Below are 22,669 nucleotides of genomic sequence, written 5' to 3'. Positions count from 1 at the left end.
TTCTCTCAATGGATGAGTTTCTCGTGTTTGATCATCATGGCCTATTACCTTTTTTTTTGGCAACATCACTTTCATCTAAAAACAGAAATAAAAAGCTTTTCTAGTTCTGTATATATGCCAAAAAGGAAAAAAGGGAAAAAGGAAAAGATTGGATCTGGAAAGAAGATAAAAAAAGTAATTAAGGTTTTAGGGTAATTAAATGATGAAAGAAATTAAAGTGGTAAAAGAAAAAAGAAGTTTGTGGTTGACAATTATTATTAATAATTTTCTTGCACAATAAGGAGAGAAGAAAAACTTGTGAAATTCGAATCACACAATTGGTCTATAAAATGGTAAAAAGTACTTAACTTCAAACATTGTTAAAGCAGAGGATTCTCAAATTGGCTATGCAAGAGGACACATTTGTAGTACTCTAAGCCTTTATTGTAATAATACTAAATTTGTTAATCTAAATATAATTGAGTGGATAAGATTTTAATTATCATGCCAAAATGCTAAACTATTTCTTCATTTTGGGTAGTTTAACTCACTATGAGTGGAGTTAGTAAAGATATATAGTTCTTCTATAAATGTCAATAGTAGAGAAAATGAATAAAAGATTGAGTTACTCAAATAAATATGAAAAGTGGAGAAGTAAAAAAATATGAGTTTACTCCATGAACGTGCAAAATAGAAAGTTTTGTAATTGAAATTTTTGGATAAATAAAAAAATAATGAATAAATATGCAAATTTTAATAATGTGTAGCAGAGAAGTTGAATTGTTTACCCCAAGTTAAAAAATTGGCAGTGTAAACCACCATTTTGGAGTTATTTATGACAAATATTATTTAGGTTAAAAAGGCTAAGTAGCCCTAATCCAACGTGGCAATCTTTTTTGCCACAAGAAATCAAGTTGGGATTCGAAGGAAGAGTTTATTTAGTTTTGTATATATAGACATGGCCAACTAGAGGCAACCACATATATTGCTTTGAAGAGACCAAAGCCTAACTTTTCTGCCATAAAAATTATATATAATATAAAAAGAAAAAACTCTCTGTTTTTCCTCTTCCTTCCCCAATGGCTTTTGTTGGTACACACAGACTCAATATTCCCTTTCTCCTTCTTTGCCTCTCTTTCATTCTCCTTTCACATTCTTCTCAAGGTAACATATATATATAGCTGCTATTTTCTTTTTTGCCCTTGAAAAACAAGAGGCTTTACTTATTAATGTCACATTTTGGATTCGTAGGGGCGAGATCATATTCAGAATTCCGATACCCATTTATCAAACGGGCGAGTTCATTCTCATCTTTGTCATCGTCGACGTACTCGTCGGGGCACGGGGAGAATGTCTACGACTATATAATTGTAGGGGGAGGAACAGCAGGGTGTCCATTGGCAGCCACGTTGTCTAAGAAGTTCAATGTGTTATTACTAGAAAGAGGAGGAGTCCCTTTTGCTAATTCAAATGTGTCATTCTTGAGTAACTTTCATATAGCTTTGGCAGATCTTTCACCAACTTCAGCTTCCCAAGCCTTCATTTCTACTGATGGAGTTCTCAATGCTAGGGCTAGGGTTTTGGGTGGTGGCACTTGTATCAATGCTGGTTTCTACACAAGAGCAAGCTCAAGGTAAAACCACACCCTTACAAAAAAAAAAAAAAAGATTTCCGAACTAGTAAAATACAACAAAACATCATTCTACGTGTGTTTATTTGTGACTATCGTACTCTATCATAGATAGACTTTGATGTTTTGTTGTATTTGTAAATATGTTCGATAGTTTTGTCACTTAAAATAATTTTTCTTTATTTTATATCATTTTGATAAAAAAAAAACTCGATCAACAAGTTTCAAAATGAGTATTAAACAGTTAAAATCACTTTTGTCGTATTTGTAATCATTTGCGAATAACAAATTGGTTTTAAGTGATTTTAAACCTGATAGAAAGTGACTTGAATCATTTTTTCAATTATCCTGAGAAAAAGTTAAATTTGAAATTTGTGTGTAGGTTTGAAGTGTTATTTTGTTTTGGTTGTTGGTGTATATAAAATAAATAAGCATACACATTAAAAAAAAAGTACTAAAACTTATGTGTTTGTGATGCATTAAATATGTACATATATATTTGTGTGGCTAAGTGGGTAACTTGTTAAATATAATAGGTGTTCACATCATACCTAATAAGTAGTAAATTTTGTGTAGTCTATTTTTCCTTAGGACAACAACAACGATATATATCTCTTATGTTTATTTTGACCACTACTTAAATTAAGTTTAGATTAACGTTATCTTTAAATTCCTTTCTAATTTTAACTGCTTAAGTTAGGTTTAGATCATTTAATATCCATAATTCATCTTTAATTTTTGTGAACTTCTTTAATGAATCTGTTAGTGTTGAATTATGTATGGATTTCTTTTGTTTGGTTATTATTGTTGAATGATCAATAAGATTATAATAAACAAAGTGGACCCATCATTATTGTCACTAAACTTACTGCAAACCTTTAGTTAGACTTGAGATAGTTAAATCTTTTACGTTTATTCCATCATCTAATGATCATTAGAGCCTAAATAAATAGTTAATTATAATTAACAAAAGAAATAAAAAGAAACTATTCAAGGAATCATATTACGTCCATTTATAATTAACCCTTTTATTAAAGAGGAGATTTAGTCTCGTCTAACGTTTAAAATGTCAACATTTTATTTTACAAAAATATACTGCTTAGGATCTTAGGGTATAGGATTTATAGTTTAAATTAAAATGTGAATGTCTATCTAAAATATCGATTTTTGTTTCAATTTTACAAAATATTATAAGTGTTGTATTTACACAGTTGTTAACATGCTTATTATTTAGATTATATTTAAATTAGATACATTTTAAAGAGATAATAAAAAATGTTGATTTACCATTTTTAGGTTAATAGCAAAAAAAAAAAAAAAAAAGATGAAAAACGTAAGAATATAGAAGGGCTTATTAGATATGTGAGACAAATTTTTTATAATAGACTGAATTGTAAATTTTAAAACGTAAATGATAAATCAATTAGTTTAGAGATGAAAAAGAGAAAAGTTTGTATTATGATAATGGGCTTATAGGTTATATTTGGAAAAATAAGATTACATTGCTATTTAGAGGAAACAATTAAGGGGACACAAGATTTAAATAGAAGAATAGTTAATTGAAATTTTGACAAAAGATTAAAAGAAAAGAAAAAAAAGAATAATTGTGAGGAGAAGGTCACACATTAATTAGAATATGATATATAGTACAATAAATTCAAAACATTTAAGAATTTCAACCTCCCCCTTCTTAATGTATTAATTAAATTAAATGGGCAGTGTCTCTCTCTCTCTCTCCAATTTAATATTGTCTATAATAGTTAGGTCATAAAAGAGAGTTAGGTGAGGCCATTTGTGTATTATGAACTTACCACACATAAAATTATTCAATTATACTTTTTACGTATATACATATATATATTAGATTAATATTCATCTATCAGAACCATTAATAAAAAAAAATTGTTCATAGGAGAGAGAAGCCACTTTCTTTGTTTTAGTTACAATTAATTTAGAATACATGTTTAATTTAAAAACGAGTTATTAATTGAAATGTATTTTAAATCATTTTTTACAACAAGAATTTAAATAAAAATAATTTAATAACTAAAATAAACAATCAATTATTTATGTGTTTTGGAAATAATTACAAAGAAAAAAAAGTAAAAATAGAAGGAATTAAAACAAATTTAAAAAGAGAAAACTTGGTTTCTCTCCTCTAAAAAATTTGAAGAAAAAAAAAAGTGGAAAATGCTTTAATTTATGTAATTTGTTTAAGAACAACTCCTTTTATCTCTAATGTTTTTCCAAAAACTCCACTATTTTTTCTTTTTAATTCATCCCTTAAAAACGTTCATTGAGCATTGCTCAAATGATACATAAGACATGCCCTCCTTCAATGGTTGATTCGAAGTGTAGATTAATATGTTTATTAATTTAAACCTTGGGTTTATCAATATATACTTTTTAAATGATTTGATTGCATCCTATTTTGCAATAAGTATAGTTTTATGAAAAATGATTCAAGTAGGGGTGAAGTACATTTTTAAGTGAATGAATTTTAGATTTGAAAATGGTTGATGGCTTCTAATTCAAATCTATTTTGATTCATGAATTTTATTAATTCAGCTTTTGAATAAATCTACAAAATGGGTATTCTTGAACGAAGCAATGGCAAACGGTAACAATGGTGTGGTTTCAGGTTCATAGAGAAAGTGGGTTGGGATGCGAAACTTGTTAATCAATCATACCCATGGGTAGAGAAGCAGATTGTTCATCGGCCTAAGCTCTCCCCATGGCAGACAGCTTTCAGAGACAGTCTTTTGGATGTTGGCATCTCCCCTTTCAATGGCTTCACCTACGATCATCTTTACGGCACCAAATTTGGCGGCACCATCTTCGACCGCTTCGGCCGCCGTCACACTGCTGCTGAACTTTTGGCCACCGCCGACCCCCACAAGCTCACCGTCTTGGTTTATGCCACTGTCCAGAACATTGTATTTGATACTACAGGTATGTTGAGTCACCCTGCACACAAACTCTTTCTCAAAATTCCTATTACAATGTACTTCAATGGGAATTCTATGTTTCCAATCTTAACTGCTTTTGCTCTCATTTACTTTGAATTAATTGGTTGAGACGTTGAGTTATATGGTTTGACAAAGAAAATGAGTAAGAAATAGTAAACTCCGTAATGAAAAAGAATTTGAAATAGTAACAATGAAATGTCAACTATTATAGTTGCCAATTGGAATCCCAAACATAGAGTGTGCTAGCTATACAACCACTTTGAAGTAATGGGCCCAAACAAGCCCATAAATTTTCTATAGAACTTATAAGTTGTAGCTTTTCGAACTTTCCATTTGAGGTCTAATAGATGCTTGCAGTCAACTTTAACTGATCGAATTTCTTAGAAATATTTTCATTTATAAGAACTACATAATGCTGAAACTGAAAGTTGTAGAGATTGATTGAACTAGAAAGGAACTATGTAGTCTTGGTTTAATTCTGGAAATGACTTTTGCAGGGAAGCAACCAAAGGCAGTGGGAGTAATCTTTAAGGATGAAAATGGGAATAGACATCAAGCAGTTCTAAGAAATAGGAGGCAGAGTGAGGTTATCTTATCTTCCGGAGCACTTGGGTCACCTCAAATGTTGCTGCTGAGTGGCATTGGGCCAAGAGCAGACCTTGAAAAGTTGAACATATCTGTAGTGCTTGATAATGAGTTTGTTGGGAAAGGAATGGCTGATAACCCTATGAACACTGTCTTTGTTCCCACCAACAAGCCTATCAAGAAATCTCTTATACAGACCGTTGGGATTACAAAGTTTGGTGTTTACATTGAATCTAGCAGCGGTTTTGGGCAGTCTTCAGATAGCATTCGATGCAATCACGGGATGATGTCAGCTGAAGTAAGCTACCTTTCTTATAAGCATTAGATTTCTGATTTCATCATTTATGATACAAAGGAGTTTTTATTTTCTAGTCATTGAACGAAACATTCATATATTGACATGTAAATTATCTATGAGTGTTAACAGCCATGATTTGTCACATATTTAAAAGAACACAATGTCAAAAGCATAAGGAACTCAGAGAAATAAATGAAAATATTGTAATTTTTTCAAACCATAGTCTTGGTAGACACATGAAACAAGCTATTTAAGTCATGAAATCAATGATATATTTGCCATGGACTCTAGAATTACTTAATCAGAAAGTTAGCTACTGATTTGTATTGGGTGTATGATCATCTGCATTTGTTATGTAACCAGATCGGGCAACTATCTACCATTCCCCCAAAGCAAAGAACCTGGGAGGCCGTCCAAGCTTACATCACAAGGAAGCGTGATTTACCGCAGGAGGCATTCCAGGGCGGTTTCATTCTTGAAAAGATTGCCAATCCTCTATCGACAGGGCAACTTACGTTGGCTAACACCAATGTTGACGACAACCCATCTGTGACCTTCAACTACTTCAATCACCCATACGACCTTCACCGGTGCATTGATGGCATTCGCACGGCAGCAAAAGTTGTGCAGTCAAAACACTTCAGAGAGTACACAAAAAATACTGGGGAAACTATTGAGAAGTTACTTAATGCAACTGTGAAGGCAAATGTCAATCTCATTCCTAAGCATACCAATGACACCAAGTCTTTAGAGCAGTTCTGCAGAGACACAGTTATCACAATTTGGCATTACCATGGAGGGTGCCATGTCGGCAAGGTAGTGAGCCCTGATCTCAAGGTTCTCGGTGTTTCGCGTCTCCGTGTCGTTGATGGATCAACCTTTGATGAATCTCCTGGAACCAATCCTCAAGCCACCGTCATGATGATGGGAAGGTAAGGATAAAAATCAGTTCATGAGCTCATTCGAAATTTAGAGTATAATTTTCCATTGGTTTCAACAAAAATTTATAAGAACCAAAGTTATATATACACTATGAATTTTGGAATTTTAATTTGCTTTATTCTGGGATGATCTTATGCTGCAGGTATATGGGGCTGAAGATTTTGAAGGATAGACTGGGAAAGACAGCTGGTATATAGGGTATATCCGAGCTCTGGCATGGTAGCTATCGCAATGGGCATGTTTCCAGGTTTGGTTGTGAAAATGTAATTATGTCATCTCTTCCTCCTATCTATCTAAGTAGTTAAACTGTAGGATTTTGGCTTGCTTGGTCTGGGCAATGCATATAAAGTTTTATCCCATATGAACTTCTAAACATTCCAGGCCTGCTTCTAGCTATATCATCATTTTTATTTCTTCTTTCAAATCCTTTAACTTCTAGGACCATTGCATGTTTGAACCAATTTACCATTCTTTGTACCCATTTCCTTAAACGAATTGTGGGGTAGAAAGATTCATCCCATCTAGATAAATCTCATCCACTATCGTATCACAAAGCAGACACACACATATATTATTTTAGAAGATTTGGTGAAAGACCGTTGAGGTGTATAAAAAGCGAGGCAAATGGAAAGAGACAAAGAGGGGACTATTTTGGAGGCTTAGTGGAACAATGGGAAAAGGGTTTTGTTGATAAGACTAAAATAGGAAAGATACTGTTTTGATCTGAGGGGAAATTGGGCATGTAATATAAAAAGAGTAGTGATTTTGGAACGAAAAGTGGTTCTAGAGAAGACAATTAAAAGAGACAAATGCCACACAGAAGAAAACAAAAGCTCGTTCAGTTTCTTACAACTTTCCCCATGCCTATTTTGCCTACAAATGTAAAGCATATCTGGTCCAGGTTAGGTTGGGATGCAAAATCCTCCATCTCTGTCTCATTGGGTTGGAATTCCATTATCTTTTACTTGTTTTAATGTACTTTTTGTAAGCTATGTCAAAAACAATGTACTTGCACTAATATTCACATCAAAATAGGTCACTTTTTCTTGGAAAGATGAATCATTTTTTAAGGTACTATCTTCAAAATTTTCCTGTGTTGGAATTATTTGGATTTGTGTTGAGTGTGAGCATTGGTGGGTGAGAGTCACTTTTCAAATCAAATCACTATCGAACTAACTATGATCAGTTTGGTAAATGTTTAAATTGATCTTGACCACGAAAGTTGATTGATTTACCGTATTTAATTTTTTTTTAAATGTTGTTTACAAACCGATATCAACAACTGCGACCCTTGATTCAGTGTTTAGGCTCAATTTTTTTTGTCTATCACATGCCCAACTCTAATTTAAGGTTTGAATTTTTTTCCAACAGACCAGCCAACTTATAAGGATGAATATAAATAACAATAAGGGAAAACATTAATTTGGATTCTGAACTTTTAATTTCATCGATTTTGGTGGGAAACAACTTGACAATTTCCTAAATTTCAATAAAAAAAAATATTATTTTCCCTAAAATTTAACAATTTCATTTTAATTCGATAATTCATCCGATGCATAAAAATCTTATTACTTGTTATAGAAATAATATCATAATAAAAGTTAGAAAATATAGAACTTGGTATACCGAATATAGTATGAACTTAATGAATTTATGTTATCTCTTTAAGACAATTTTACTCATTCTAGTGCTTGAATTTTATGAGTATTTGTCTTTCAAAGTAGAAAAGATTAACTTTTTCATGTAAGCAACACCTCATCCACACTATCTAACAAACCATACTTTATAGAAATAAACCAAACTTAAACAAAGTTTACAAGAGAGAGAAATGTTTATGAGAGAAAATCATTATGGTAAAAAGTTCTAAAAAACAATTTGAAAAATAGAGGTATTTATAAATTATTTGTAAGTATTTGAATACTTGTGTCTTTTCTTCAAACTCGTTATTTTCAAAAAGATATGTTCATTCATGAAACAATACAACTTTATATGAATAGCCACGTACCATTTATTTCAATGAAACTTAGCATGATAGCGCTTATTACATAATTAAAATCGCAACATATTCATTTGTTTAAGTTTTAATGTTATGCACCTCCACAATCGTACAATTGATGAAATTAAAAGTTTGGAGTTTCAATTGAAACATTTTGACAAATCTATGGTTAAAATTGATTTGTTTTTTGTTAATAAAATATATAAAGGGAATGTCTAATGTGTTTAAGCAATGATAATCACCTATGTAAGATTTAATATGACTCTAACACATTTTAAACTATTTTGTTAACGGTTTTAGGCATTGAGAAAATACCCTTTTTCTTATAGTGTATATTATATAACATGAGAATATAGCTAAATGGCTTTTATTATCAACCTTGAGAATGAGGTTTGATCTCGAACCTCATATATCATTAAAATCACATATATAATAGAGTTAAATAGTTATTGTTTGTGTCAACGTGAACAAAAAACTATAGCGCGAACACTCACGAATAATATAGAAATTCTTAAATGTATCTTTTTTTTCTCTCTCTTATTGAAATTAAGTTAGCCAATAATAAAATTCCAAGTTGAATTTTATTAGGAGAAAAATGAAAATGTAATTTATGTTAGCATGTTATACATATTATTTGAATATTCAAAATTAGCTATTGACCTTAGGAAGAAATAAACATAAGTTTAATTAATTTGTTTAGATCCGCAGAAAGTGGTTGGTATGAATATATAACGGAAATGTTGAATTGAATTATTGCTAAATGTTACAAAAAAAAAGAAAAAAAAAAAGAAAGGAAATAATATGAAAATTGATATTTAAGAAAGAAAGAAAGTTGTATGAATTATTTGAGAAATTAATTAAAAATAATAAATATCAATGATTGGGAGACAGATAAGAAATAAAGAAACAAACACCCAAACAGGCAATTCTAGGTCTCCTCTCTTTGACATTTCTCAATCTCAAATATCACTTTTTATTTTTTATATTCTAATTAATACCTTCAATTTTCTCCCTTAAATCATTCAAAATATCTCTATATTTTTCAATTTTGCATTTTAAAACTACTCTTGAAACAAAAATCTCTTACAATTTAAAACAAAAATCAATACTTAAGACTTATGTAACCATTTGGATGTGTAATTGAGTGATTGAGGTTGAAGAATCAATTACATTAATTAGAATTTAGTTAAAACTGGGAGATACTCCATTGGAAATACAAATGGACCAATTGTTAAGTATTAAAAACAAAAACATTGAATTCCAGCCCCATTTATTAGTGTAGGAGTTGCAATTGAAAAAGTGAGTCAACTCAATCAAATAGTCATAAACAATTATAGCTTTAAAAAAGAAGAAAAAAAGGGAAGGAGAAAAGTTAAAATATATGTGTGATTATACAATTGAGTATGACCTAATTCACTTGATGACAAATGGAGGTTGAAGTGAATTATATAAAGCAAAAGAAGGATAGAGAAGGGGAACCTAATTCCCACTTGACCAAGTCAAACCAAAAGTTAACTTTTTACAATTACCATTGGATATATAAAATTTATTATTTCATAATCACTACATGTGAAGTTATATTTTAATCTTACCCTCCATCTCTTTCATATTACATTCTCATCAACTTTTATTCTATCAGTTATATATAAATATTTAAAACAATTGTCTCAACGTTTGTGTAAGAATTATCAAATAAGATTTAAAATTAAAAAAACCATAATTGAATAATAAGAAAACTTTAATTATATATTTGAACATGAATCAAAAGAAAATGCATTACAACAACACATTTAGTTTTATTGTAAAGATAAACAAAAGAGAGAAATTATCAACTTATAGGTTAAATTGAAAGGGATATATTTGAAAATTGAGTTGTTATAAGTGAACACCAAAACACAAGGGGCGAGGAGGTGAGGTGGAACCATCAATGGATGGTTGACTCTCACTTTCTCTATGGGTTTCCAATACTTAAATCCAACTCTCACCCTCTCATCATATTTATCCTTTTTTTTTCTTTCTCTTTTTTCTAGATTTCAACTTTTATGTTAAATGACTAATATGCTCTCTATTAATTTCAATTTACTTTATATAATTTCAATTTAATACTTATAATTTCAACTAGTTTGGTTTCGTGTAACAAATTTTAATGTAGTATCAATGCTACATGGTTTGATTTAGTCACTCAATTACCTATTTAATTAATAGGTTATGTCATATATTTGACTAATTATTATAGGAGTTAATTAATTTATTTTTTTAATATAAATTGGAGGTGAAGAAATTGAACCCCGGATTGTTGAACTTTTAAATTGAAATTAAAAGAGAAACTAAATCTAAATCTAGATTAGAGAGATTAAATTGAAACTAAATTTTGGATTAAATTGAATGTATACAAATCACACCCATCAAATTATTTTAGTAACTTTTTAAACTTTGAGAAGCATAGTCATATCATTATTAACCATCTTTGGCTCATAATTGAATCCTTTTATGAAACTTTACAAGATTTATATAAAGAAAAATTAGGGAAAAATAACTTCCTATACATTTTCTACTAAAAGAACAAATATATATAGTTTTATTTTTATAATTTCTACTGATAAATATAAAAACAATACTAAATAATGACGTCATAAATTTCAATCCTTCTCAAGAAAGGAAAACTTCAACTTTTAAATTAGGATTTTAAAATGAAAAATAAAGAAAGAATAATAATATCAAACCTATTTTTGTTACAAATATTTCTAATAATAATAACAGATATTTTTAAAAATAGCAAAATAAATTAAAATATTTATAAGTTTAAAATTTTGAATTATATCACTGATAATCTTCAATCGCTATAGTGAGTGACTATCAAAATTTGGTGTAGGCTGTAAAATCTACTGTCTTAAAAGTTTTCTAATAATAATGATAAGAAAAAAGGAAGAACGAGAAATTAAATAAAAAAGACAAAAAGAAAACTGCTACCATGATATTTAATAATATTCAATTTGAGAAATTTAACACTATTTATTATTTTTCATTTTAAAAAATGCTATTCCTTTTTTTTCTTCATTTCTTTATTAAATCCAATAGATAATGTATATATAATTAGTTTAGTTAATAATAAAAAGATTAATTTTTATTATATATCTTTAAAAAGGTTAGTAGGTTTAAATATTATGTAAATTGTGAACGATACAAAGTGAATTTTTTCTAAAAAAAGAAAAAGGTTGAAATGTAATTTCTTTTAATTAAACCTAAAAATACAAAAAAGAAGAGGGGAGAAGTTGGGAAGGGAATAATTGGATGAGGGAAAGGTTGAATTTGTAAGCCGACAGCAACCTTTTAACAAAAATCACTCCATCAAAACTTACTTCTTACTAAAAACAAAACCAAAACCAAAGCTATTACTATTATTATTTTCTCTATTTAAACAAATTACTTTCATAATTTTTAAATTGCCTTTGATTGAAAATTTTAAAAATGATAGTCCATCCAAAAATTAGTGCCAATTTCAGAAAAATCAAATTAAAAACTTTTAAATAATATTTTAAAGAGTTACTTTTCAATAATCGAGATCAATTTGAACATTTAAAAAATTGACTTTAATAAAACGTTACATACTCCTAAGTTAAATTATTGAAAATAATATAACAAAATATCACTATTTATCATTATCTATTACTAATACATATTGATTTTTGGGTCCATTACTAAAATTTTTTAGTTTATTTTGGTATTTGTTATAATTTTTTATTATAATATTAGAAAACAATGAATAGACAAATGCATGTAGTAATGAGAAAAGTTGAGGAAATAAATAAAACTTCGGCCAACATTAATATTTTACAAAATAGTAATAATTACAAGAACAATAATAAAGGTATGCCCAATTAAGTTGAAATTAATTGGACAAAATAGAACTTTTGAAAGGTGGTTTATTTATTTAAAAATATATTTAATAAATAAAGTTAAACATAGATTTGATAAATATGAAAGAAAGAATTTTATTCTCAGATTTTCAAATAAACCCCTTTGTTTCCTGCAAATTACAATGAGCCCCCTAAGTCTTTCTCTCTCTAAAATTTGTTAAAAAGGCGCACAAACTTCCCCTTTTTTTAAAAACCCCTTTCTTTCTTTAAATTCCCATTTTCTCATTTCACTCAAATAAATTAAAAGGAAAAAAAAAAAAAAAGTCATTTCCAAAATTCCCTTCTCCTCCTCCCCCAATGACGGACAGAGTCCATCCCAACGCCGCCGCCGCTGCCGCTGCCTCCAACGGCGCTCCTCCGGCCCCTCCCAAGACCGCTCCATTTCCCGCCACCAAGTCTCAACTCTACGGTGCCTCTCGCCCTGCCTACCGTCCTCAACCACACCACCGCCGTCGTCACAGCCGTAGTTGCTGCTGCTCTGTTTGCCTTTGGTTATCCCTTACTATCATCCTCCTAATCTTCCTCCTCGCCATTGCTTCCGCCGTCGTTTACCTAATCTACCGCCCTCACCGACCTTCCTTCTCCGTCTCCGCCGTGAAACTCTCTCAGTTCAACATCACTTCCTCTTCACTCCTGAATTCGAAGTTCGATCTCAACGTTTCCACTAGAAACCCTAACAAAAAGCTCGTGTTCACTTACAATCCAGTCTCGATTTCAATATTCTCAAACGAAATAGATATCGGAGATGGAGTATTGCCTGGATTCGTGCACGAAACAAAGAACACGACGCTACTGAAAACCTCGGTTATCAGTAAAGGGCAGCAACTGGATAGTTCATCGGAAAGCACCTTGAAGAGTAGTATGAAAAGCAAGAAAGGTTTGCCGTTACAGATTCAACTCGATACGAAGGTGAAACTGAAGATGGGAGCACTTAAAACCCCTAAAATCGGAATTAGAGTTACATGTGATGGAATTTCCGTAAACGTTCCAACCGGTAAATCTCCGGCGACCGCCTCAACTTCCGGTGCAAAATGTAAGGTTGATCTTAGAATAAAGATCTGGAAATGGACGATCTAAAAGAACAATGGAAGAACATCAAGAACACGAGGAAGAAGAAGAAGAAGAAAAGAAAAGAAAAAAAAGGTCTCCGGTTTTATTTTATTATTATTATTACTTTTTTTTTTTTGTATTTTCTTTTCCGGAAATTTAATTTTCGTCATCTCTGATTATATACCTTTTTTTTTTTCTCTTAAACTTTGGTAACATTTTTTTTATTTAAATATTTAGAATATTTTTTGTAAATGGAATTAAGTTTGATGATTGAAAAATTGAATTGTGGGTAAGAATTTGATTTTCCTTTTATATATATAAATATTGGAATTATTTGGATTGGATGTAAGTTGTAGAGTTGGAGATAATATAGTAAATTGAATGAAATGAATTAGTTAAAAAAAGAAAAAGAAAGAAAGGTTTAGAATAAAAGAAATGATAATTAGGTGATATGTTACGTAGTTGTTGAAAAATAGAGAATTAAATTGGCTGGCTTTACGACTTAATTATTCTTTGGTGTAAAGAACGTGTGTAAGGCAAGGCTAGCTGTTATTTATTTATTTATATATTAAAATGGAATTTTGGAGAGAGAAAATGGACATACTAAGGGATTGGCCATGTGATGATGGAGAGATGTTTAAGGAATTATTTTCATTTCATCCCACTGTTGAGAAATGTATAATTTTTACAACTCAAAAATATATGTATAGTTTGTGATTAAAATGAGAGAATAGGTTTGAAATAATAATGAAAGTTGAAAGATAGATAGAGTGGACTTGTGGGGGGGTCCGGGATGGACACAAACCAAATGTTAAAAAAAGAGTCATAATCTAAAATTTGTTGTGTAATGAAATTAATTAAATGGTTTTGATTTTAATTTGTTGTGTATGAGCTGTATCCACAAATATATATCACATAAGTTTTGTGTTAGAGAAGAAAATACTCTATATATTTTTGAAGAAAGAGAGATGTGTCGGTGGAGGCATACAAGGACTTTCATTTACTTTACTTTCCTTTTATTTCCATGTTTCAATTATTGTGGTTCTCCTTTCTCCTATTTGGTCCCACTCCCTAACATCCCCATACACACCAATATATATTATATAATATGTTCACATTTATATTTACTTTAATAAATATTTATCTACAATTTATATATACTTTTTATCATTTGTAACCCTCATTTAATCTTTATATTATATACATTAAGTTTACTCATACATTATAACTAAAATTCTACAGATTTCAAAGCTTACGTTAAATTATTACAAATTTAAAAATTTCTTAAAGTTCACTGTCTAAATCCATACTTTTACCAGAGCTCGTGGTACCACAAATAACAACATATATTATTATAATTAAAATATCAAATTAGACTTTTGCTGTAAGACTTAATTTTATGGAAATTTGTTAGATGATAACAATAATTATCATGAAAGAAAAAGAGTTTTTAAATACTTTTCCAAAATTCATGCCGAAAAGATTAACGTTTTTTTCGCCTAAAGTTAATAAAGATCAATTTATTTAAGAAGATGTCAAATTGCTTTATTTACCCAAATGACAAATAGACATATTTACATAATTGTCATTAACTTAAAAACATTTAATTATTTGTCATTTTCAACATTTATGTATATAGATATGTGTATAAAATATATTGAGATGTGTATCAAGTGTATATCAAATGTATTAGGTGCATCAGTTGGGTTAGACTTGTTTTTTTTGTTGTTGTCATATTTGCAAAACGAGAAAAGAGAAAAGTGTTCAACCACCTTGTAAATTCCTACACTCAACAAATCAAGAACACTAAGCTAATTGCAGGACTCTAGATTTTATTGAGAATCTAAAATTAGAATTCTACATGTAATTTACCAAAATGATATTCAATCAACATTTCTTTTATTCTATTTATTAATGTTTCAAAAGAGAATAGAGAATTTTTTATTATATATATATTTAGAAAAGAATTCCATTTGTAGGGAAATATTTGTTTAAGGGGAGCTTCGGGGTAATACTATCTTACATACACATTTTAATGGTTTTCTTCACATAAGAGACCCTTCTCACTAACTTAAAAGAAGTATATATATATATTTTTGAAAAATGCTATTTTTCCATATTTTTAATTATTTTAAAATTTCACCAATGTCGTCTGTTTTTACCAGATTTACTGAAGATTTTTATTTATAGGTAAAGAGGACAAGTAGGTGATAGATTATATGGTCGGTTAATATTGGATAGGCTTTAGACACATAAACAACAAATGAAGTGATTATGAATCAACATGTGACAATTAATATTAAAAATTGATGTATGTTTACATAGAACACATGAATAATTTGGTGGAGGTCACTTGTTTAAGTATACTATGCCATTTGCATCTAATATTTAGACATACTTTTTTGTTGAAGTTTTTATCCTTTATTTTTATCGAACTAAAAAAAGAAGAAGAAACTAAAACTTTTATATCTTATCATTTTGTCTAGAGAAATTTTATAAATAAATAAAAAAAAGAAAAAAATTATTTACAAAATATAGTAAAAATATTTAAATGAATTATAGAGAATTTGATACGTTTTATTATAGCATCCATTCACTATTTTAAACCATATATTTCATTTTTTTACGAGTTTTATAAATTTAATTTGAAATCTTAAAATAGATGCATGTATATTTGGTTTTTAAAATTTAAAAATGATTTAAATAAAATTTTGAACTTTGGACTATGATGAGCATTCTAAAATTTAAAAATAATCAATATGCTTAAATAATGTCAAATAACTTTAAAAGTTAAAACTAAATAGCACAAGATTGGTTTAGATGGTGCTATATAACCTTTTATTTTCTAGATTTTGGTTTTTTAATATACTTATAAACAATACTTTCACCCTATTATTTATTTGGGTTTGTTATCTACTTCTGTGATTGTTTTGAAAAGCTAAATCAAAATTTGAAAAAAAATAAAGTTTTTGTTTTCTAAATCTGGCTAACAATACTAATTTAAGGAGAAAAAAAGCTATAGATGTTATAGACTTTATAAGAAAAAAATACAATTTTCAAAAACTATAAAAGAAATAAAAGTTTCTATTAATAACTATTTAATTTTAAATATTTAGTCTTTAAAAATTAAGTTTATAAGCTTATTTTATTTATAATTAAATTTATTTGTTTTATTATGATTTTTTTTAGTAAACTATCAATTTTTCATATCATGTTTGGTGTTCATTGTCATATGTCATTTTCTCCACATTTCAATTACATTGTCATGTGTCTTCAAGATATAGAACTCTTAGTCATCATGTAATCCACTTTATATTTGTCAAATTGCAGATTGTGAAAATTCTTAGAAATAGTGAAAATTTCAAATAAATTGGAAATAATGGAATTTTTTATAATATTTTTTTTTTATACTCGTGTTCTCGTTGTGCCTCATTTTACAACATAACCCAAATTTTCGAAATAAAAATTTAAATTACAAGGGCTTAATATGATCAAAGAGGATTCAAAAGCTATTATAATTTTGATTAAAACATCATTTTAGCTTTCATTCAAATCAAATCAGTCTTTGTAACCTTTAATAAAAATCGATTAAATAATGACATAATATGTCAAAGAACATATGGTAAAAGTATTAGGTAACAATTATTTTGAAATGAACAATCATAAAAAGAAAAAATGCTTCAACATCTATTCAAATTATAAGAACTCAAATCAAACAATTTAAATTGTATGATTAAAATTGAATAAACTAAAGATTAAAAAAAATTTATATTTTAACGTATAATTTTAGTTATTTGACCTTTGAATTATCAAATATTATGTGCTAAAAATAAACCTTAGATCAAGTATGCACGAAGATTACTATCAAAACCATTATCACAATATTGTAATCATAGTTGATTATAAGGCTACTTTTTATGTAATTAAATACTTTTTCTAAAAAATCTAGTTCAAGCTCAACACCTTAACCTAACCTTATATATGATGATATGATGATAGTTGAATGAAACTAAAAAAATGTTTTGACATTAGATTTGAAAAATGTACATTAAGCACTCTCATAATTTACAACCATTTAATAATTTCAGTCAATCACATATTTTTTAATGAGTAACCAAAAGAATTTGATAAATATAGAGTTGAAGTGATCAAATAACATGTTGGACTCAGCTATATTAATTATAGATCATCACATATCTAATCAATTTTATTTTTTAATTTTATGTGGTAAATTTTGTATACTTTTATTTTTGGGCTCATTTATTCTACATTTTTTTAAAAAACAATAAATTTATTGAACAAAAATATAAAATTTTAATATTTATTTTTAGGAGCTAGCTATAGTATCTTTTGTAATATATATGATTTGTTAAATTTTAAAAATATTAAATATATATGATAGAACACATATTAGATTTTTTCTATTAAATACAGACTTGAAAATTAAATCACTAAATTTAAGAGTGAATTAACATTTTTCTACCTAATTTGTAATATTAACTACTTACATAATTAATTATTCATTAAAAAAAAGTACTTACATAATTTACAGCAAGCTTTTAATTATCATATAAAATTTGACAATTATTAAAATATTTTATTGCTTAATGTAGTACTGATTAATTCTATAATCTTCTAAAGAAAACTAGTATTAAAATTCAAATAATTTCTCAAGATAAATTTCCATAATCATTCATTGGTGTTAAATAAAATAAAAAGCAGTAGCTATATTTTTGTAGCTGATCTACCATTAAGTTCTTCTACCAAGTTATTATTTTAATTTCTCAAATTCCATTATAAAAAAGAAAATGGCACATGGGGGGGTTTCAATTGGAAATTAAAAAGCATATTGTAACTACAAAAATCAAAATGGCATACATCATTAGCATTGTTTTTTGGATCACATGCATCAGATCTCTCTTTTATTATTTTCTATTTTGAAAAGAAAAAGAAGAAGAAGAAGAAGAAGAAGAAGAATATGACATTATACAAAAATTGAGTTTCAATCTGATCCCCTCAATATTGATATAGGTGTATTTATGTCTATGCTTGATAAGAACTTTAGATTAAATAAAATCCATGGTTTTAAAGGTTTTTTTCCATAGTGATCTCAGATATTGCTTTTATAAAAATCAAGTTTCTGTTGGGATTTTTAGTATTAAACTCAACTTTTGTATACTACACTGGAAATAAAATCAACAAAAGTAAATCATGTTATGAGAAAGAAAGAAAAAGTTAATTTTCTTTTGTTCATGAAAGACTTATTTTAACGTCCTCCCATTCCTTCTAGTATTTACAAAGAATGAGGGTTTAGTTCATGATGAGTTTTTTAAATAGTTAGTCAAGAGTTATAACATATAATCTCAAACGAGGATTTAGCTCATTCTTGACATGGAATCTTTCAATGTATTTTTTCTTAAGACGTCAAGAACAATGAGACTTAAACTTAAAAAAACGTGATTAAAAAACATTATTTTTTCTAGTAGTTGTAACTCGATAACTTTAAATTAGCATACTTTATCTACTCTAATATATACGATTATCATAAAAGCAAGAGGAAAAAGATTTGTTTACTTGTTCATATATCTATTTGTATATATAGTTTTAAATGAAAGGGTTTCCAATAACAAAACTCAATAACTTAGGTTGTGTTTTACGAATATATTCTCAAATATTTAATTTAAAAAATAAGTCATTCTAAGACATTCGTCCTCTTACTATTTATCAACTATAATCCTAGCTCCATAGCTTTAAACCTTCACGCTTTTGTATAAATTCGTCTGTGGTTTTTCTTGTTTGGGCGTAACTCTAGACTTTTTGCTTTGATTTTTTATTCTTGTATTGAACTTCTTTATCATCAATGAAACAGAAACGATGAGAGTGCTAAAGAAGTGTTCACTTAGTAGAGATGTTTGAATGCACATTTTGACGTAAATATATATTTTTTTAACAAAAAGTCAGTTTAAAAAGAAATAAATAAATTGTTTGTGGACTCATTTTAAACAACTTTTACCAAAAAGTTTAAATAAAAATTAAAAAATTTTAGTCAATCCAAACACACATAAACAAAAATAACTCAATTATTAATCTAAAAAGATTACAATTTTTTTTACCCGTATAAATTGGGTAATGCATACATGATTATTGAGGACGAAGTGTCATTCTCATACCTTTAACTCAAGAACTTTATTCTATTCAACGTGTTTATTTAAGGAGCATTATTGCAAAATTTTAGATTCTATCACAGATAGTCTTCTATCAGTATATCAATGAGATAAAGTTTGCTATAAGTTGTAAAAGTTTTCTAATTCATAGAGATTGACGATCGATTGGGTTTACTATTTTCAAACTATCTCAAACGACTTAAATATATATTATATATGTTGATTTCTATTCATGTTACTAAGGATCAATTATGACAAAACGAGCTATTGTAATTTGATTGCAAATGTGACAACTCCTCTAGCTCGAAAAAGAAAGAAAATGGTGCATCTGGATGTAGCTAGTTGAGGAAAGCAATTGCATGCAAATATATAATGTGGAAGATTGACTTTTCCTCAAATGGTGTAACTCGATGAAATGAACAATAAAACAACACACATACATCGATCCGGAAGCAATCATCTAACATTCATCGAACATTAAATTCAACTTGAAAGTAACCAACCACTTTTAAAACTTCATGTGATTGTGGTTTGATTAAAAAGAAAGAGCTATATATGAATTGTGTTATAAAACTATCTACTTTGACATGTTCGTTCATCCGACTCGTCGTTTCGTTTTTTCTAAGAACCAAATTTTTAGCAATGTCGTCCCAATTGCGAACTGTTGGTGTCTTATAAATTCGCGCCAATATCAAGTTTGTGGGTTTCAAAACCCTAAACCCTCGAACTCAATTCATGCTCTGTGCTTCTTCTTATCAGCGATTCAAATCAGTTTCCTTTTGTTTTCCTCCATTATCAATCAATTTCCACTCCCAATTTTCCTCAATCACTTATGATGAAGACCTTCCCGATTTCTTCGATCATCTTCTTCGGCAATGCAACGGCATTCAGCATAGCAAACAAGTTCATTCCGCCACCGTTGTCACCGGTGCCTATTGTTCAGCGTTCGTCTCCGCCCGGCTTGTGTCCATCTATTCCCGTTATGGGCTTGTTTCTGATGCCCGAAAAGTGTTTGGTTCTGCGCCATTTGAATGTTATTCCAACTTCTTGTTATGGAATTCGATTATAAGAGCCAATGTATATCATGGGTATTGCATAGAAGCGCTTCAACTGTATGGGAAAATGAGAAATTATGGAGTTTTGGGGGATGGGTTTACTTTTCCTCTGCTTTTGAGGGCTTCTTCTAATTTGGGTGCTTTTAACATGTGCAAAAATCTACATTGTCATGTTGTGCAATTTGGGTTCCAAAATCATTTGCATGTGGGGAATGAATTGATTGGGATGTATGCGAAGCTTGAACGAATGGATGACGCCAGGAAAGTGTTTGATAAAATGCGCATCAAAAGTGTAGTTTCTTGGAACACTATGGTTTCTGGTTATGCCTATAATTACGATGTTAATGGTGCTTCTAGGATGTTTCATCAAATGGAGTTGGAGGGGGTTGAGCCAAACCCAGTAACTTGGACTTCATTGCTGTCGAGCCATGCTCGGTGTGGTCATCTTGAAGAAACTATGGTATTGTTTTGCAAGATGAGGATGAAAGGTGTTGGTCCCACTGCTGAAATGCTTGCTGTGGTGTTATCTGTTTGTGCTGATTTAGCTACATTGAACAGCGGTCAGATGATTCATGGATATATGGTCAAGGGAGGTTTCAATGATTACTTGTTTGCTAAGAATGCACTTATAACCTTATATGGAAAAGGAGGAGGGGTAGGAGATGCAGAGAAGTTATTTCATGAGATGAAAGTGAAAAATCTTGTGAGTTGGAACGCTCTTATATCCTCCTTTGCTGAATCTGGAGTATATGACAAAGCTTTGGAATTGCTCTCTCAGCTGGAGAAAATGGAAGCCTATCCAGAGATGAAACCAAATGTTATAACTTGGAGTGCAATCATTTGTGGATTTGCTTCCAAGGGACTAGGAGAAGAATCTTTGGAAGTTTTTCGTAAAATGCAGCTTGCAAATGTAAAGGCAAACTCAGTGACGATAGCTAGTGTTTTATCAATTTGTGCTATGCTAGCAGCTCTTAATCTTGGTAGGGAAATGCATGGTCATGTCATTAGAGCTCGGATGGATGATAACGTATTGGTTGGAAATGGATTGATTAACATGTATACAAAATGTGGAAGTTTCAAGCCAGGATTTATGGTGTTTGAAAAACTTGAAAATCGAGATTCAATCTCATGGAATTCAATGATTGCAGGATATGGAACGCATGGACTTGGTAAAGATGCTCTTGCAACTTTTAATCATATGATTAAATCAGGATATAGACCAGATGGTGTTACTTTTATTGCTGCTCTGTCTGCCTGTAGTCATGCCGGTCTTGTTGCCGAAGGCCATTGGCTTTTTTCTCAGATGCGACAGAACTTCAAGATTGAACCTGAGATAGAGCACTATGCGTGCATGGTCGATCTTCTTGGTCGTGCTGGACTTGTGGAGGAAGCAAGTAACATAATCAAGGGCATGCCAATGGAACCCAACGCTTATATCTGGAGTTCTCTTCTCAACTCTTGCAGAATGCACAAAGATACAGATCTTGCAGAAGAAGCTGCAGCGAAAATTTCCAATCTGAATTCCAAGATAACTGGAAGTCATATGTTGCTGTCGAATATTTTTGCTGCAAGCTGTAGATGGGAGGATTCTGCAAGGGTGAGGATCTCAGCTAGGGCTAAGGGCTTAAAGAAAGTTCCGGGGTGGAGCTGGATTGAGGTGAAGAAGAAGGTTTATATGTTCAAAGCAGGATACACAATTTCAGAAGGTTTAGAGAAAGTAGATGAAATTCTTCATGATTTGGCTTTTCAGATAGAAAATTATGAAATTGATGACCCTATTATTGAATTGAATGTTTAAGAACATAACTGAATTCTTATACCAAAAGACTCTTCATGTGTGAAGCTCTTCGTTGTGGTTTATCCCTGACCTGATGTGAAGATCAAAGAAATAGAAGGGGGAAGGACCCGATTATATAGATTGATAGAACAGAAATGGTGGTCTTTTGTGAATTTGGTCGGTGCAAAGATTTACCAATAATGTTAATAGCATGTGAGTGGGAAAATTATCTGCATTTTGGGTTTCACTTGGTCCTACATTTTCATTCGTAATTAGTCTCTATTAACCAATATTCAGGCGCCAAAAT

General features: G+C 29.7%; 3 protein-coding genes across 3 annotated transcripts; all 3 read left to right on the top strand.

The window, feature by feature from the left end:
- The first annotated feature begins 939 nt into the window (after window positions 1-939).
- Window positions 940-7,456, top strand: LOC101205454 (protein HOTHEAD). Its single transcript, XM_004146774.3, has 6 exons — window positions 940-1,143; window positions 1,231-1,612; window positions 4,251-4,561; window positions 5,076-5,461; window positions 5,825-6,393; window positions 6,546-7,456. The coding sequence occupies exons 1-6, from the start codon at window positions 1,059-1,061 to the stop codon at window positions 6,598-6,600; spliced, it is 1,788 nt and encodes a 595-aa protein (XP_004146822.1). The 5' UTR covers window positions 940-1,058; the 3' UTR covers window positions 6,601-7,456.
- A 5,059-nt stretch (window positions 7,457-12,515) lies between these two features.
- LOC101205214 (NDR1/HIN1-like protein 13) lies at window positions 12,516-13,545 on the top strand. The gene has a single exon (XM_004146773.3). It carries the CDS (start codon window positions 12,614-12,616, stop codon window positions 13,391-13,393), a length of 780 nt encoding a protein of 259 aa, XP_004146821.1. The 5' UTR covers window positions 12,516-12,613; the 3' UTR covers window positions 13,394-13,545.
- A 6,557-nt stretch (window positions 13,546-20,102) lies between these two features.
- On the top strand, window positions 20,103-22,597 carry LOC101212334 (putative pentatricopeptide repeat-containing protein At1g17630). The gene has a single exon (XM_004146803.3). It carries the CDS (start codon window positions 20,266-20,268, stop codon window positions 22,381-22,383), a length of 2,118 nt encoding a protein of 705 aa, XP_004146851.1. The 5' UTR covers window positions 20,103-20,265; the 3' UTR covers window positions 22,384-22,597.
- Window positions 22,598-22,669: the final 72 nt, after the last annotated feature.

Source organism: Cucumis sativus, chromosome 3 (genome assembly GCF_000004075.3).
Source record: "Cucumis sativus cultivar 9930 chromosome 3, Cucumber_9930_V3, whole genome shotgun sequence".
NCBI lineage: Eukaryota > Viridiplantae > Streptophyta > Magnoliopsida > Cucurbitales > Cucurbitaceae > Cucumis > Cucumis sativus.
This window is presented reverse-complemented; position numbering and strand designations above follow the sequence as displayed.